At 38.6% G+C, this 18,572-nt stretch overlaps 1 protein-coding gene across 7 annotated transcripts in view; it reads left to right on the top strand.

Annotated features, from left to right (window-relative positions):
- Positions 1-18,572, top strand: part of LOC149008841 (2-C-methyl-D-erythritol 4-phosphate cytidylyltransferase, chloroplastic-like) — a 56,071-nt gene that overhangs the window by 12,338 nt on the left and 25,161 nt on the right. For all 7 annotated transcript variants that reach the window (XR_016174704.1, XR_016174705.1, XM_089163870.1 and 4 more), the window contains 2 exons: positions 852-929; positions 8,454-8,522. Coding sequence is in view for 5 of the 7 variants with exons in the window: in XM_089163870.1 (XP_089019996.1) it covers positions 852-929; positions 8,454-8,522 (147 nt within the window). In the remaining 2 variants the exon portion in view is untranslated. The remainder of the gene's footprint in view (positions 1-851; positions 930-8,453; positions 8,523-18,572) is intronic.

The raw sequence follows: 18,572 nt of genomic DNA, 5'->3' as shown, positions 1-18,572 counted from the left end.
CTTTTGGATCTGAAGTCTCAAGGTCCAAAAAGGGATCAACATGTCTCAAGTTAGTTTGTGATTTGTGGAAAGGAATGGATATGTTGGGCTGCAAACCAGGAAGTTCATCTCTTGAGTAGGAATGTCATACTCGGAGAAAACTGTGGTCCCTTTCTTGTTGATGTGGGAAAGTGCCAGAGGCCAGTGAGGAAATGTATTTGTCTATGACTTACCTAAGTTTTAGTGATGAGTTAACCTATGCATACTCGTTAAGTGGTACTTGGGTGCTATGTACTGTATTGTCAGATACTTGGGAGTCCTCTCTAGGGAAAGACTATTGATGGCTAGGAAAAACAACTTGAGATTACAAGGTTTCACATAAGCCAATTGGGCTGACATCATTTAAGAAAGAAGCCATTCAGATTTTCAACTGTATGAGCTCGGATAGAAGTAGAAACTATTTGAGGGCAAGGATATATTTAGAAGACCCTATTTAGCTTAAGTTCTCCCGACTTGCTGGGCTGCCCCTCTTGCCTCTTTCTTTAACTTGTCCTTTTTTCAGTTTTTCTTTTTGTTTCTTATCTTAACTCCCATCTCTTTAAATTCTCCCCCAACCCTCCCAAAAAAAAAAAAAAATCCCTTTTTTGTTTATATGTAACTCATTTTGTTTGGATCGACAAAGTTGACTTCCCAGTAAGTTGAGATGAGGCTGTGGTTTTTGTTGCAATTGATATCTTGTTTCCAGACATTGATTACTAAATCTAATCTTTCATTTTAGCGTTGATATGTGGGACAAATGTACCGTAGAGCTTCGGGAGATTTTGTATACTTACCGTGCACTAAAAAAAAAATTATCTTCTGTACTTGAGCAGGCAATCAACGGTACCTCACAGCTTGTATGCATCCATGATTCGGCCAGACCTCTAGTATCATCTAGAAATGTCAAAAAGGTTAGAAGCTGAAGTTCTCTTTTTTGCATTGTCATCTATATGATGATTAAAATTTTACCTACCCTGCTGTTTTCATGCTCTCTGCACTTGTTATTGTAATGTGAACTCTTGTTATTCAAAATTCATTAATTTTAACTCTATATAGAGATTGCTGACGTTGCTAATAATGGATCCATGATGAGTTGTATTTGTGTATTCTTGAATTGACAAGAGAGCCTTGAATTTCTTCTCTTTATGAAATGTTATGATTGTTATCACAAACAGTAGATTGCTAACCTGATTCAAAACGGGATTGTACCATTCGGTATCTTAATCCATCAAGTTGCAATGCTGATCCATATAATGACGAGGCAGTACTACATATTTGTTGGATTCTATTAGGAGTCTAATAAGAGTTTGTATAGGAGTTAAATTAGAGTTTGCATTCATGTAAACTTCTATTCCTTGTAATAGTCTACTTTCCACTTTATTATAAATAAAGGGCTTGAGATCATGGATCAATAAGCCATTCTACTACAATCGTTTCTTTCAACATGGCATCAAAGCCTAAGTTCGATTGAAGAATTTTTTCCTTCTGCAAAACCCATCGCAGATTTTTTGCAGATTTTCTCTTTCTTCTGCTACCATAAAACCCATCGCAGTTGCAGAATTTTCTGCAACCATCGCAGGAATTTTCTGCAACTGTAATACCATCGTAGAGCTCTTTCTTTTGCAACAATTGCAGAACTTTTTCTACAACCATCGCAGGATTTTTCTGCAACTATCGCAGACATTCAAATTCCTCTTTTTTTCTGCAACTATCGCAGATATTCAAATTCAGAAATTTTCTGCACCTATCGATTCTTCGATTTTGGACGGAAATCTGCCACTCGCAAGAACAAGAAAAAGGAGGGAAAGAAGAAGAGAAGAGGAACCACGCTTATACCATCACCGCCGCATCTCTTATCGAGCCAGAAGCCATCAAAATTCCCTGAATTTTTTTTCACCCATTGTTTTTTTCTGGCATACCATCACCGCTGCATCTGCACCCATCGCAAACCCTCGCAACCCACAATTCTGTTTTTTTCGGTTCTTCAGTTCCACTGCACCCATCGCAAACCCTCGCAACCCATCTCCTTTTTTTTCCTCTGTTCTTCAGTACCCACTGCACTACAGTGGGTTCGATTAGGGAAGACCAGGAAGAAAAGGAAAGAAGAAGAGAAGAAAGAGAAGAAACACCATCGCTGCTGCTACTTGCTTCGTCTCTCCAGCTTTTGGGACTTCAAGAAGAAGAAGAGAAAACGAATCAGACTGAACCAGGTAAACAATAAATCTTGGTCGAACCATATTTTGGTTCTCTCCAACTTTAGACCATATTTTGGTTCTCTCTGAATTTAGACCAAACCAGACCATTGCATATTTGGCCAAACCATATTGTTATTTTGTTTCTTATAATCTGCTATTCTGTTAAAAAAATAAAAAATAAAAAAATAAAAAAAAGGGAGAAATTTTTTGTCTCACATTGTTTGGCTATTGCATTCTGCGAACTGCACACACTTTTTTCAACATGACCACTATCGATGGTACTACTGCTCCCACTGGATCCGAATATTTTCCCACTCTTCATTCTCTTTCGGTAAGATTTGACGGCACAAATTATTTGATCTGGTCTCGATCTGCTTACCTGGCTATTGCTGGAAGAGGACTAGTTGGATACCTTACGGGCACCACTATCAAACCCACTACCGCAGGTGTTTTACAGGATAAATGGATATCAAATAACTCTCTTATTATGTGATTCCTTTTGAATTCTATGCATCCAAATATTGCCCGGGGTTACCTATTACTTGATACTGCAGCCCAAATCTGGAAGGCTTTTACTGAAACATATGGACAATTGGGGAATGATGCACAGGTTTATGAGCTACGAAAGAAGCTTCATGAGACTACCCAAAAGGAACTAACTGTGGCCCACTATTATGCTGAGTTGCGATTTCTTTGGCAAGAGTTGGATCATTATGGGGATTATCACCCCACTAATCCAGATGATGTGGCGACATAGAAGAAGTACATTGATAAGATTCTAGTATATGACTTCTTGGCAGGTTTGAACGTGGAGTACGATCAGATCAAAGTGCAAGTCTTAATTCATTCTCCCTTTCCTACACTAGAATAGTCTTATGCTCTTGTTAAGTGTGAGGAAAGTCGTCGATTAGTCATGCTTCATACTCTTATTATGGAGAAATCAGCTTTACAGTCTGTTTGCACTAAATCTGATCCGGCTAAGGAGATTGTTAAGTGTGAGCACTGTCACAAACCATATCATACCAAGGAAAATTGTTGGAAACTGTATGGGAAGCCTGCTGATTTTGAGCAAAAACGAGCACAAAGACAAGGAAAACAAAAGGCTAATCTTTCTGAGACAGTTTACACCACACCCTCTGCTGACGTTGGTTTTTCGCAGGAGGAGTTCGCTACTCTGCGACGTATTATGCAGTCTTCTACTGCCGGTACAGCCTCGACCACTGCTTCCTCTAATACCCCTACCAACTCCTACCATGCTACTTCAGGATCTGGTCCCGGGGAAGGAGATTGGTCGTGGTAAATGGACTTTATTTGCTCGAGCCGATTGGAGGATCTACTTTTGCTTTGACTACATCTTCTAATCCGGTCCATTCGGTAATATCAGACCTTCATTAGTGGCACCGTAGGCTCGGTCAACCCCCTTTCAAATTTTGTCATTTTCTCTAGATTTGTTTTCCAGATACTTTTATCTTACCATTACAATTTCTTCCTTTCCAAGTTTCCCCATTGGAATTTCCTTTGTTATTATCTTCCCACGTGTAACGCTACACGTGAGGGGGAGATTGAAGATGTCTACAATTCAAAGCCTTTCATGTAGACTTCCTTATGTAGAATTTGATCTTTGTTACCTTTGAAAGTTTGTACCTTACCTTCGCAATCTTCCACTTTGGAGATCTAACATTGCTATAGAGCTATCTTTTTGACTGTGCAGAACTTGATCTCTGTTAACCCTGGAGAATTGCCCCTTAACTTGACATCTTCCCTTCGGAGATCTAACCTTGCAAAAGACTTGTCGTTTGACTTTTCAAGAACTTGATCTCTATTACCTTTGGAGATTGTCACTTATCTTGACAAATTTTCCCCTACCTTGGGAGATTGTCCCTTGGCAAACTTTCCCTTTAAAGATCTAACATTGCTACAAATCAAAACTTTCACTTTGGCTGTTTTACCCTAGCTATTGTTACCCCAAAAATATATTTTCCCTCAGATTTGTGCAGAAAGTTAGTCTTCTCAACATTTGAAGATTCTACTTTTTTACTTGGGTGTTCTTCCTTGGAGACATAAAGTTGCAGTAAAGATGAGGACAAATCAAATGGAAGTCTATAAGGCAGACGTAATCTATAAGTTTGAAGATAAAATTGCAGATGTTTACCTGGACATATGTTTTATACTTTTTTGGTCAAGTTGGACATGTGTGATATCCATGCCTCAACTTGAGGGGGAGTGTTGGATTCTATTAGGAGTCTAATAAGAGTTTGTATAGGAGTTAAATTAGAGTTTGCATTCATGTAAACTTCTATTCCTTGTAATAGTCTACTTTCCAATTTATTATAAATAAAGGGCTTGAGATCATGGATCAATAAGCCATTCTACTACAATCGTTTCTTTCAACAATATTTCATCAAAATAAGACACATTTTCATTAAAGACTGCACAATCTAGCTTGGTTGAAGAGGACAATACCTTGTCATAGCTTTTCACCTGTTGCCTCCTGACGCAATCCTTCCTCATTGAGCGAGCAGTTTTCTCTCTTTCCTCTCTGTTGCCTCTGTTGGAATGCTTCTAAAGAATATCACCGCTCCTTCAACTGCCCCTTCTCCCTTGTTTAGAAAAGCATTATTTTCAACTGTTGACCTAGGAGAGGAAGAATCTTGCCTTTTGATAGAAAATGGATTTGGGTGGCCACTGGCAAATGCCGCAAATCTTGTGGTGATGCAGTCTGTATGCTAACTTTTGATTTCACTTCTACTGTATCTATGGTGAGGAAATATGAGGAGCTCTATGTTAAAAAAACACAAAAGAATATTGATTTGGACCTGGTGAGGTAGATAGAGAGGAAGATGGAATAGTGTTGCTGGATGGGGACATTGTGAAGGGATGTGATGAGTATATTTGTGAACATCTAGTTGGAAATAGTTCAAATTTGTCCGGATCAAGTAATTAAATTATTCATTGAGGGACCACATTTCAATGATATAACGAAAGAGTCGGGTGGTTGAAGTTATAGAAACCTTAAGAAAGATTCGGCACTGTGATGCAGATCATAGAACTAAATTTCATTTCGTTTTGCCATTTTGACCTGGTCAAAATGGTGGCCGAAATTTCGGCAAGTGTACGATATTCTAGTGCCCAATTTCAGTGGGTTAGTAGTTGAGTATCCTAAGGAGTTCTTTTCAAGCAGACATCTTTTATTTCCAGCTTCGTGTTTTAGATTCTTTTTCAAGAGTCAAGACTATGTGGTAGGATCCTAATCTGTTGAGGTATCCCACATTGTGTTAGAGTTTTTCAGTAGGCTATAAGTGGCCTATTCTTTCTTTGTAATTCTTCAAGTCTGGTTGTTGAATGAAATTGAGTTTGAGTCAAGGATAATGATTCCTAGTTGAGGGGGCCATGGTTGAGTAATTAAGAGTTTGTTTCAAAGATCAACACCTTCGTCATTATTTCTAGCATCTTGAAGCATTCAAAGCAATCTTCTTCAAGTTCCAGCAGCAAACAAGTACAGCAGCCCCCCACCCCCACCCCCTTCCCCTTCCTCTCACCCGCAGCGTTGACCCACCCCTTCTCTTCCTTGCGCAACCCTAGGAGACCACCCCATTGCGGACATGTGAATACAAAGACCCCATGGCCAAAACCCCAAGGGGAGCCCCCAGGAAGGCAGGAAGGATCTAAGAGGCCTCCATAAAGTGCCAAAATAGGAGGGGTATTTTGGGCATTTTAGCCTTTAGTTTGCTCCTGAATTCAATTTAGAATTTATTTCATTATTTGATAAGTCAATATGAGTTTGGTTCGGATTTGTTTGAGTTGTTTGCTTTAGTCTTATCTAATTAGCATGTTATTAAAAGATAACTTAAAGTATGCTAGTGAGATTCCAATCCAAGGTTGTCAAGGTGGCAAGGCGACCAAAGCGATTGGGGCTCCGCCTTGGCGATTAGGCGACGAAGCGGTGCCTATGCGGCAATAAGGCTACCAAAGCAGCTGGGTTAAATTTTTTCAATACAACTACTTTTATGCTGATAAATTTCTATTATAAGCTAAATAAACATTCAAGAATCATATTCATCTAAAACAAAAAAGCATTCAAGAATCATAATTATGAAAAATTATTAGGAAAAGAACACAAACATAAATTCATCTCATCAAGCATCATAACGTATGACTATAAACTATAACAAATTATAAGTATGAAAATGATAGTAGTAATTTTACATTTTTACTTACTCTATGATAGTGTGATACCAAATAAGTGCCTTATCCATTTAATGATTCATTGATTCTCAATTCCAAAATGACTAACTATTAAGTTCATATACGGCTTTGTAGAAGAAAAAATATTATCAGGTACAAAATGTAAAAAAAATGACTACTTTAGTTTCTAGGTGGCAACAAGGCGCACAAGTGGTAGCAATTAGGTGAAAAAAGGAAAAAAACTGCATGTTAACAAAGCGGTTCAAAACAAGACGGTTGAAAAACCGCCTTGCCACCTAGGCAAACGCTTTGCTACCATGTTCCAATCTAAGGGCTGGAATCTTGTAGTAATTTGATCCCTCTTCTTAAGTGTAGTACATCGAGTTGTAATTGGATCTCATCAATAAGGTGATCTCAGTGTTCGTGAAATAAAAGTAATCGTGAGCATGGTGGGAGATCTCGCTCTCGAGCTAGATCTCGCCACTTAGAAAAAGCGAGATCTCAACCGAGATGGCGAGATCTTGGTCGAGATCTACCAAAAAATGGGCGTAATCTCGGTGGCCCATCTTGGTGGGTTTTAGGGCCCCAGTTGGGCTGAAACTTGGTATTTAGCCTATTTAAGGCCTTTTGAACACATTGATGGCCTTAGATTTATGAGAAAATAACCCTAACTATGTCTTCTAAGTCGACCCTATGTGTAAAACCGAAATTTTATGAAATGCAAGGTTAGACAACATGTAATGTAAAGATATCAAGTAATTCAAGTTATCAAATACATTAACATACACATCAAGTATTCAAGTGATCAAACTATCAAAGAACTAAATAGTTAAATGTCTTCAAAATTTTACAACCATAAGAAGTTTTAGACTTTTAATAAGTCATAAATCATAATCCATAAGTTCATAATCACAATTCACTACTCACAAGTCACAAGACTGACAAGATCACAAGAGTACAAGAGACAAGAGTAACAAGATTAGTAGATTACAACTTACAACTTACAAGACTATAAGAGTATCACTCAGCACTCTGCATCAATTGATTCTGAATGGTGGCCACATATGACTCCCGAGTCAACCCATCACTGTAGTATGTCACATATTGGTTTATATGGAACTGATATATCTCCATGTCAGAATACTGGAGGAATAGCACTCTGGGATAACCATCAATCGTGGGTGAGTGAAAGTGCCATTCTTGTTGTTGTTGTTCATATTGCTGTTGAGTATGTGGGTAGGAGTTTCTAAACCACTTAATTGGATACAGAGATCCTCCACATGTGGGAAATTTCTTCCATCCGAAATAATTTTCTGATTTTGGATTTAAGTGTCCCTGAACAATCTTATATTTATGGTAACAGTGCACAGTTGTTCATAGTTGCAAATGAAGGTGTACATAAGTTCTGAGAGTTCCTGAAAGAGATATGCAATGATAGAGTCAACAGGCATATGGAGTTCTTGGATTATTTTTGTTGGTGGAATTTTATTAGGCATTCTGTCCATGTGGATTGAAGTTATTTCTTTCTTACTAGTATTGTGTTTTTAAGAAAAAATAGAGAGAGAGAAAAATGGACGGCAAAAGAATGCTCAGCCACACAAGAAAAAGGGCAATACTATGATAGAAACCAGATCCCTCTTAAGAATTAGCCGTGGTGTTAATTCCTGATGAGGCTATTTTGGTTCCTCTATGACATTTTTGCCCTTCTACCAATGTGCAAAAAACTGACAATGGATGTCCTGAACATGGGGAAATTATTTATTCTAGACATGGTGACTTTAAACATGTTCTAAAGTTCTATGATTGATCTTGAAATCTGTTCCTGTAGTAGCAACAGAACCTCCATTTAGTTTATTGATTTGTTCAACCTGGCAAAAATGCTGAGGTTCTTCTTGTGCTTTGCATGTTAAGTTGTATGGACTAGCCAATTTGTTATTCATCTCTCTCCTTCCCTCCTTGAGTGCCTGTCAACAGGTTTTTGCAGCAACAATTTAGAGCTGACACCCATAATATGGTAATTGGGAAGGTAAAACTTAACTAATTCTTTGGTGATAGGTTCTTCATGATGGTTTGGTGCATGGGGCTGCTGTACTTGGTGTTCCTGTTAAAGCTACAATCAAAGAGGTTTGTTTTTCTCTTTAATCAAATTACTCATAAGCATGTAGTTGACTGAATACAATTTTGACAGTTTTTATCGTTCACTTGTTTGTGGTTCTTGGAGCCAATGTATATGCAACAATTCTGGTCATGGTTGGAAATCTGTCACCCAGAAAATCGAGATTTCAGCCGAGATATGGTAAAAAATGGCGCCGAACTTGAGTGAACATGGGGGGCCATCTCGTCAAGTTGTGCTAAAACTTGGTATTTAGCCTATTTTAGGGCTTCTAAAAACATTGGTGACCTTAGATTTGTGGGAAAACAAACTATATATGAGTTTCCAACTCGACCCTAAGTTTGAAACCAAATTGCTGAAAGTATCAACGTACAATGTTATAAAACATGAAAAATAGAACCATTAATTGATATAAATGAAAACCAAGTGATAGCAGACGTCTAATAACTTAAATTGTTCAGGATTCCGTCCATCTAAGTAGTTCAGTACTCAATAGAACAATACAACATTACCATTCTTGAGAATATAGTACAGACATTATAAGAACATGGTAAAATGATATCAATTAAGGGTAACTAAGCAGCTTCTCCACTAGCTCTACCAGCGTCACTACCATGTATTGCAGATCCTCTGCACTGTTCAGCCAGCTCGATGAGGCTGTTAAGAATATCATCCCTCACATAATCAGGGACAGCAGGGCACTTGGGTATATCCACCTGGTATCCAAGTAAGTGTTGCTTGAACCACATTTTGCCTCTGAGGAGGACTTTACTGCAATAATTACAATTGATCCTTTGTCATCTAGTATCCATGGGGATTTCGTGTTGCTAAGCAATATCGTCATCCTCTGTGGTTTGGCAACCTATAAATCGAATAAAAAACCATTAGATTCAAATCATCTAGTATCCATGGGGACTTCGTGTTGCTAAGCAATATCATCGTCCTCCGTGGTTTGACAACCTATAAATCGAATGAAAAACCATTATATTCAATGCCAAAGTGAAATATTTAAAATACTTGTACAGTTGTAATATGTTAATAATAAAAGAAAAAAAATCAAAATTTTAAGTGACAAAGTGAGTGTTGTGTGCAAAGATCAGACTTAAATAATTGGCTAACTAGTGAGTATCACTTAGCTTGCCAACAGATCTTATTCTGAGTGTAGGTGACGTAGCCTTCCAAATAAATGAGTTGCTATAATACCTCTCGTATGTGTTTACATGCCCCACATATGTGTCATAGTCTGAAATCTGGAGGAACAGAACTCTAGGGTAACCTTTAATGCTATGTGGTTGGAAGCCAAAGTCCTCTAGCTGCTGAAGCTGAACGTGTGGGTATTGAGTTCGTAAAGTAGTCACTCAACAACCCATCTTAACTCATATAACCAAACTCTCCAAGGTTGGGTCTTGAGGAATCTAATGTCCTCCATACAAAGAGTAGCCACTATAAGTATAACTAGTGGTGTGATTGCAGTATGCGTAGTTTGAGGACTACCACGACTAATGGTAATTACAACTACCACCAGTGTCAATACTTATACTCCACATACTCTCTACCAGATCATGTATGCTCATCATTTATATTTGCCATGCCTCCTATAAGTCCAGGGCGGAGCTTTGTGGTCAATATCTTGTGTAGCATGGGTAAACTGGCCTGTGAATCTTATTGGTCGTGTCACTTACCTTGTTCTCTCAACAACACCGCCGATAACCTTCCTCTTGCCTAAGCCCTTCAACATAAGATCAATAGAATGGATTGCACATAGTGTCCAGAAAAGTCAAATCCTGCTGCTCTTCTTGACACTAAACACATGTATGCCAGAGAGAAGCTAGCAAACAGTCATTGCATTTTGATAATGTGGGGCAATATGAACAGGTGCATCTAGGTGAAGAGTCAGTAGCTCCATCTACATTTCAAGAGGGAGGTGAGAGAAGGAAGAAGACTAGACATAGGAAGGAGCAACCTCATCATCATTAGACTCCTCATCCCCGTCCACAAAAGGCTTCTGTAAGACTACCTCCTCGAACTCCCTCTACTGCCTTTCCTTCTCTGCCTTCTACAGTCTCCCTCCTCGAATTCCCTCTACTGCATTTCCTTCTCTACCTTCTGCAATCTCCCTCCTTTTAAGATGGCAATAATTGCTTGTACTTCATAAGGCACTTTAGGTCACTTAGCCCCATCCTTGTATCCCCTGCCAAGTGTTGTTTCAATCTTGTTGCACCACTAGAATTTAGCACTTTCAAGCAATATTTGCACTTGGACTTCTTGTCAGTGGTTAGGGCCTCACCATGTTGTCTAGCAATGTCATGAGCCCGAGTGCCACTACTAGCTCCATGATCAGCTGTTTAAACTAATACACAAGGTAAATACATTCACATGGATCATCCCATACAATTCTATACTAAAAAAGGTAATCAAAGTGAACTACTAAACCATTCCATTACATTAATATATTCAGCTCTAAACTATTCCACTAATAGAATAACATATCAACTGCTAAAAACACTAAATGAAAATACATAAAAAATAATATTTAATACTGAAAATACAGACTTTGTTGTAAAAAAAAAAAAATATCATGCTTATATTAACATGGTTGTATTTTTACAATACACAACCTAACATAAGAAGTATTTCTGGAGGGGGGGAGGGAAGAGAAAAATAACCTTCCATAAACTAAAATTTTTTTCATAATATTTTTAATTTATTTATTAAATCTTAAATTAAAAAAATAAATTTGACTCCATGAGGTTGTAGCCCTTCTAATGGAGTCTAACATATATTAGAATCACTTTCATAACCTATGTATTTTTCAATATTTTTTTAATTTTAATTTCTTTTAAAATATATTTTTTGGATAAAAATTCAAAAAATAAATTAATAACAATAATTAAAAAAAATTCCATGAAGATGTAGATCGAACAAAGGTGTAAAACTCTTACACATATTTAATCCACGCTCAAAGACCTACTCTAGAACATATTTGGAAAAAATGAAATTTGAGGGGGAAAATTCACCTTGCTTGAAGAACACCTTCAAATACGCTCAATTGATGTTTTCTTGTTGTTGTAGATGAGCTAAGGACTCCTTAGACGTGTTGCAAGTGAGAATTTGACAAGATTCGGTCCAAAAATGTGGAAAAAAATGAAGAAGGAAGTTGTTGGATCGAGACTAGGAATCTCGTCCCAATTCGATCGAGATTGAGTAAAAGAGGCACTAAAATGGACCCAAATCCTGGTTGAACCAAGATCTTGACTCAATTGAGATCTCGGTCGAGATTTGGCATTTTTTGTCTTTTGCACCTTAACTTGGCTCGAGGTCTGACAAAATTGAGATCTTGGCCAAGATCTCAGTATCTCAACTAGATCCCGTGAGACCTCAAACCATGATTTTGGGCCTTCAGGAAAATCATTAGTATTCTTGAGACAGCCAACTATTGAAGTACAACCCCTCCAATGTTTTCATTTGATGAGCAACAGTTGTGGAAGAGAGGAGAGGAAAAAGAAATACAATCCCATGTTGGGATGTACTAGTGCAATAGATGGATTCACATCATACAATCATCAAAAGTAAGTCATTATTGGACAACCATATATAGATGTTACCTAGATATGTCTTCTCTACTGCATGGTGGGAGATCTCGGCAAGATCTCGCGAGATATCTCGGTTTTTTCATAAACCGAGACGAGATTAAGGTCGAGATCTGCGAAATGGGATATCTCGCTCGAGATCTCGCCATATCTTACCATATCTCGCTGGAACTTTCAATTTTTGCCCAATTTTTTGCGGATTTCAGCCAAAGTTTCACTTGCAACTATTCTTAGCACATCTACAACATCAAAGGAAGCTCAATCATCCTCTACTTGTCTTTTGAACTTATGCGTTAATGACTTATATAGAACTTCTACCAGTTGTATATTTTTATCATTCTATTCTCGAAAGTCAAGATTGTAATACTCATATGAATGTTATCTTGATGACATTTAAGTTATTTGATGTATTTGATACACTTGATTTTCATTTATATGCCTTAATGGTTTTATATTACATGTTATATAACCTTGCATTCTCTAATCCTACAACATTAATGGTTTTATAATACATGTTTTATAACCTTGCATTCTCTAATCCTTCAGCATTTCGGTTTCATACTATGGTAGACTTAGAAATCATACTTAGGGCTGTTTTCTCACAAATCCAAGGCCACTAGTGTGTTCAAAAGGCCTTAAATAGGCTAAATTCCAAGTTTTAACCCGATTGGGACCCCAAAACCACCGAGATGGGCTACCGAGTTGACGCTCAAAAAATGGCATATCTCAACCGAGATCTCGCTGAGATGGTCGAGATCTTCTACTTGGTCTCCAGATCTTACAAAAGGCATGCAGATAAGCCCTTGTTCCAACTTTCCTTTGACAAAAAACCTGTCAATTTCAATGTGCTTAGTTCGATCATGTTGCACCGGATTATTAACAATACTAATAGCAGCCTTGTTGTCACAATATAACATCATAGGGTTTGGAACTTGGACTCCAATACCTTACAGCAAGCCTTTCAACCATTGTAGTTCACAAACTCCATGAACCATAGCTCTATATTCAGCTTCGGTACTAGATAAAGGTACCACATTCTGTTCCTTACTTCTCCAAGTAACTAGATTACCTCCAACAAAGGTACAATAACCTAAATTGACTTTTTGTTTGGAGATCCAGCCCATTCTGCATCAGTGTATGCTTCTACTTTTAGATTATCAGTGGGTGACAAAAGTATTCCTTTTCCAAGAGTTCCCTTCAAATACTGTAGTATTCTGATAACAGCATTCATATGAGTTAAATATAGATCATGCATAAATTGGTTCACTATACCTACAGCATAAGCGATGTCTGGCCTGGTGTGGGACAAGTAAATAAGCTTCCCTACCAGCCTTTGGTATCTTCCTTTGTCCACTTGTTCCCCCTCTTTTTCTTTAAGTTTAGCTCCAGCTTCAATAGGGGTATCAACTGCTTTACACCCCAACATTCCCATTTCTGATAATAGATCTAGGACATACTTTCTTTGGGATAGGAATATACCTTTCTTTGATCGAGCCACCTCTATCCTTAAAAAATACTGTAACTTCCCTAGATCCTTAATTCCAAACTCTCTGCCAAGAAAGTCCTTCAACTTTTGAATTTCTTCACCATCATTACCTGTGATGACAATATCGTCTACATAGACAATGAGAAGTGTGATGTTAGTACCTGACTTCTTGACAAATAGTGTATGATCAACATTGCTTTGCTTTTACCCAATAGAAGTCATTGCCTTCAGGAGGCGTCCAAACCAACATCTAGGAGACTGTTTTAACCCATAAATTGACCTCTTCAACCGAAAAACTTTCCCTACAGTATTGTCATCGGAGAAACCATGTGGGATTTCCATATAGACCTCTTCTGCTAACTCCCCATGTAAGAAGGCATTCTTTACGTCTAGTTGGTGCAAGTTCCAGTCTTTGTTCACATTTACAGACAACAGAATTCTGACAGTGTTTAGTTTCGCAACAGGGGCAAAGGTCTCCTAATAATCAATCCCATAGGTCTAGGTAAACCCCTTTCCAACTAGTCTAGCTTTCAACTTGTTGCTGATCCATCCATATTTTGTTTAACCACAAATACCCATTTGCAGCCCATTGGTTTTTTTCCTGGAGGAAGTGTAACCAGCTCCCAAATGTCATTTTTCTTCATTGTCTGCATTTCCTCTACCATAGCTGCCTTCCATCTCTTATCAGCATAGGCTTCCTGCCAACTTTTAGGAACATATACAGATGACAAAGAGGATATAAAAGCACGGTAGGAGTCAAACAAATAGTTATAAGAAACATATTTAGCTATGGGATTTGGAGTACAAGATCTGACCCCTTTTCTAACAGCAATAGGAAGATCAGAAAAAGATACCTTAAGGGGAACAATAGAATCTGATTTTGGAGCAGGAGACTGAAAGACCCCAACAGTGTGTCTCACAGGAGTGGTCTCCCCCTGGCTAAGTTCTTCACATGGTTCAGAAATCAAAGGGGGAGGATTAGAGTCCTCAGTTATACTGGCCGAAGTTTCCCCCTGGTCAGGAAACTCTTCTGGGACTCTTAAGTTGTGTTGGTGTGTGATAGGAAGATCTAGAGTCGGAAAGAACACCTCTCCTCTAGGACTATCCCCCTGAAGAGGTGTATGGTAAGGGCAAAACTCATGAAAAATTACATCCATGGATATAATGGTTTTCCTGGAAGGAGGATGATAACATTTGTACCCTTTCTGAATAGCAGAATACCCCAAAAATATGCAGCGTAGGCCACGGGGAGCCAGCTTACTCTGGTGGGCTGTGATTCTAGTATAACACACGTCACACGCATCCAAAAACCTTTGGGGGAATAACAAAAGAAGAGGCTCCCTGAAGAATCTCATTAGGACATTTAAAACCTAGTATTCTACTGGGCATCCTATTCATAAGGTAAGAAGCAGTGAGTATAGCATCACTCCAGTATTGGTCAGGTACATTCATAGCAATCATAATGGAACAGGCTATCTCTAAGAGAAGCCGATTCTTCCTTTCGGCAACCCCATTTTGGGCAGCCATATCAACGCAATTGGTCTGATGTATTATGCTAGAGTCAAAGAGATATCTTTGAAATTCACCATCAATATACTCTATGCCATTGTCACTGCGAAGGATCTTCACAGTGGCATTGACCTGAGTTTTAATCATATTATGAAAATCACGAAAACTTCGAAAAACCTCATTTTTTTGTTTTAAAAGATAAATCCATGTAGAACGAGAGTGACAATCAATAAAAGTAACAAAGTACCTATGGCCAGTAATAGACACACGTCGGCAAGAACCCCACACATCAGTATGAATTAGCATAAAAGGAATAGGATAAGTAGAACGAGTTTGCTTTGCAAAAATGCAGGCTTCACAAAAAAAAATTATCCTCCTTACAAGAAGAAACCAAATCAGGAAATATTTTCTTAAGAGTTCCTAGAGGGGGGTGACCTAGCCTACGGCACCACTGATAAAGGTCTGATATTATTGAATGGACCGGATTAGAAGATGTAGTCAAAGCAGACGCAGATTCTCCAATCGGCTCTAGAAAATAAAGTCCATTGTCTAGTTTACCACGTCCAATCTCCTTCCCCGTGACCAAATCTTGGAAGACACAGTAAGATGGGGGAAAAAGTCACTTTACAATTCAAGTCATGTGTAAGACTACTAATAGAGAGCAAGTTAGTAGAGAAAGAGGGAACATGTAAAACCTTAGACAAAGAAAGTGATGGAGAATGCTGAATGGTCCCTTTTCCAGCAATGGAAGAATAGGAGCCATCAACAATTTGAACTTTATCCTTTCCAGAAGTTGGAGAATATTGTAAGAAATAGGTGGATAAACCTGTCATATGATCTGTGGCTCCTGTATCAATGATCCAAGGAGTAGAAACTGAAGAAGCTTGAAAGCCTGTAAAAGTTTTACCTGAAGTAGCAAGGTAGGAGTTGGTATGGGTAGTAGAGGAAGCAGTGGTCGAGGCTGTACCGGCAGTAGAAGACTGCAGAATACATCGCGAAGTAGCGAACTCTTCCTGTGAAAAACCAACGTCTGTAGAGGGTGTGGTGGAAACTGTCTCAGAAAGATTAGCCTTTGGTTTCCCTTTCTTTGTGCTCGTTTTTGCTCAAAATCAGCAGGCTTCCCATGCAGTTTCCAACAATTTGCCTTGGTATGATATGGTATGTGACAGTGCTCACACTTGGCCATCTCCTTTGCCGGATTAGATTTAGTGCGAACAGATTGTAAAGCTGATTTTTCCATAATAGGAGTATGAAGCATGGCTAATCAACGACTTTCCTCACACTGAACAAGAGCATAAGACTGTTCCAGTGTAGGAAAGGAAGAATGACTTAAGACTTGCACTCTGATCTGATCGTACTCCACATTCAAATCTGCTATGAAGTCATATACTCGAATCTTATCAATGTGCTTCCTATAAGTAGTCACATCATCTGGGTTAATGGGATGATAATCCCCATAATGATCCAACTCCTGCCGAAGAGATCACAACTCAGCATAATATTGGGCCACAGTCAGTTCGTTTTGGGTAGTTTCATGAAGCTTCTTTCGTAGCTCATAAACCTGTGCATCATTCCCCAACTGTCCATAGGTTTCAGTAGTAGATTTCCAGATTTGGGCTGCAATATCGAGTAATAGATATCCACGGGCAATATTTGGAATCATGGAATTCAAAAGAAATGACATAATAAGAGAGTCATTCGAAATCCATTTATCCTGTGGAACGCCTGTGGTAGTAGGTTTGATAGTGGTGCCCGTAATGTGTCCAACAAGTCCTCTTCTAGCAATAGTTAGGTAAGTAGATCGAGACTACATCAAATAATTTGTTCCATCAAATCTCACGGAAAGAGGATGAAGAGTGGAGTAGTGTTCGGAGCCAGTGGGAGCAGGAGTACCGTCAATAGTTGTCATGTTGACAAAATTATTTGCAGTTCTTAAGTCTTCACCCTTTCAAAGTAACGAAATGTCGCCAGAATGCAATAGCCGAACAACTCGAACAAATCTACTATTTTTTTATTATTTTTTATCAGAACAGTAGAAAAGGAAAAAAACAATAAAACCAAACATATGGTTCGGCCAAAGACCAATGAGTCTGGTTGGGTCTAGTCTAAATGTAAAGAGAACCAAATATAGCTTGGTTTGGTTTAAATATAAAGACTTTTAGAGAAAGGGTGTAAATATTTGGTTTGGTTTGGTTTAAAGACAAAGGGTGTAAAGAGAACCAGAGGGGTTTAAGGGTGTAAATATAAAGATTTTTAGACAAAGGGTGTAAATATTTGGTTTGGTTTGGTTTGGTTTAAAGACAAAGGGTGTAAAGAGAACCAGAGGGGTTTAAGGGTTGAACGTCATGTTTCAAACGAAGGGTACCTGGCTTCGTGGCGATGGCGATGTTCTTCTTCTTCTTTCCCTTTTTTCTGTTCTTGGTTGAATCCAACTCCCAGAATGCAGCGTACTGAAGAGAGAAGGCGCTGGAAGAAGTGTCAATGGTCGATGGCGGAAGACGCAGGTGATAGGCAGAAGAGTCGATGAATTGCAGCGATTCTGTTCGGCTTCTCTTGGAGTAGCGGAAAACAGCGGTGACAAACTGCAACAGGCAGCGGAAGTGGTTCTCGTCCTCTCTCTCCTTTCCATCTGGTTTTGTTATTCTTTCAGTGGCAGAAAAACTGAAGAACAATAGGTCTGCGATGAATTAGGGGAAAAAAAATATATAAGAAGATCCTAATCGAACCTAGGCTCTGATGCCATGTTGATAAACACAGAATTGGTAGAATGGCTTATCAATCCATGATCTCAAGCCCTCTATTTATAATTAAGTGGAAAGTACACTATTACAAGGAATAGAATTTTACATGAATACAAACTCTAATTTAACTCATATACAAACTCTAATTGAACTCCTAATAGAATCCAACACACCTGGATCTAGATTTTACCTCTAGTCTGGCATTGTTGAGGAGGGAGACTTAGTATAGTTGAGGGTGCTACTCTGTTTTGAGTCTTGCCCTTTTGACAAAACTTTTTGAAACTACATCCACACTGCTGCCACTGTCTACTATGGTTTGTGCTAGTAGTGCTCTTGCTCTTTAAGTCTGGTGTGGAATATACTACTCCTCCAGTCTTCTCCCTTTGGCTCTGTGACTAAGATCTTAGACCTCACGTTCTATTGTGACTGTGGATCTTAGCAATCTTCATGATACTCTTCTTCTGGCTTTGGATCTGGGGAGGCAAACTACCTCCTCATTTGGAATCTGCTTGTTGGTGTCAGTGACTGCAACTTCCCTTCTTTTAGGGCACACTTTGGCAAAGTGTCCTTTCTCATGGCAATAAAAGCATCTCCTGGCGAGGGTGGGGATATATCTCATCCTGTAATCGCCAAAGATGACAGGATGTAATGCATTTTTGGATAGATATTTAACTCTGTGGCTGAACATGTTGTGGACCTTGTAACCAGTCTGAGTACTCTAAAGGACTTATGGGA

This window comes from Hakea prostrata, chromosome 7 (genome assembly GCF_041222555.1).
Source record: "Hakea prostrata isolate BN-2017 chromosome 7, UWA_Hpros_2, whole genome shotgun sequence".
Lineage (NCBI taxonomy): Eukaryota > Viridiplantae > Streptophyta > Magnoliopsida > Proteales > Proteaceae > Hakea > Hakea prostrata.
The sequence above is the reverse complement of the archived record's forward strand: the minus strand, read 5'-3'. Positions and strand labels throughout refer to the sequence as shown.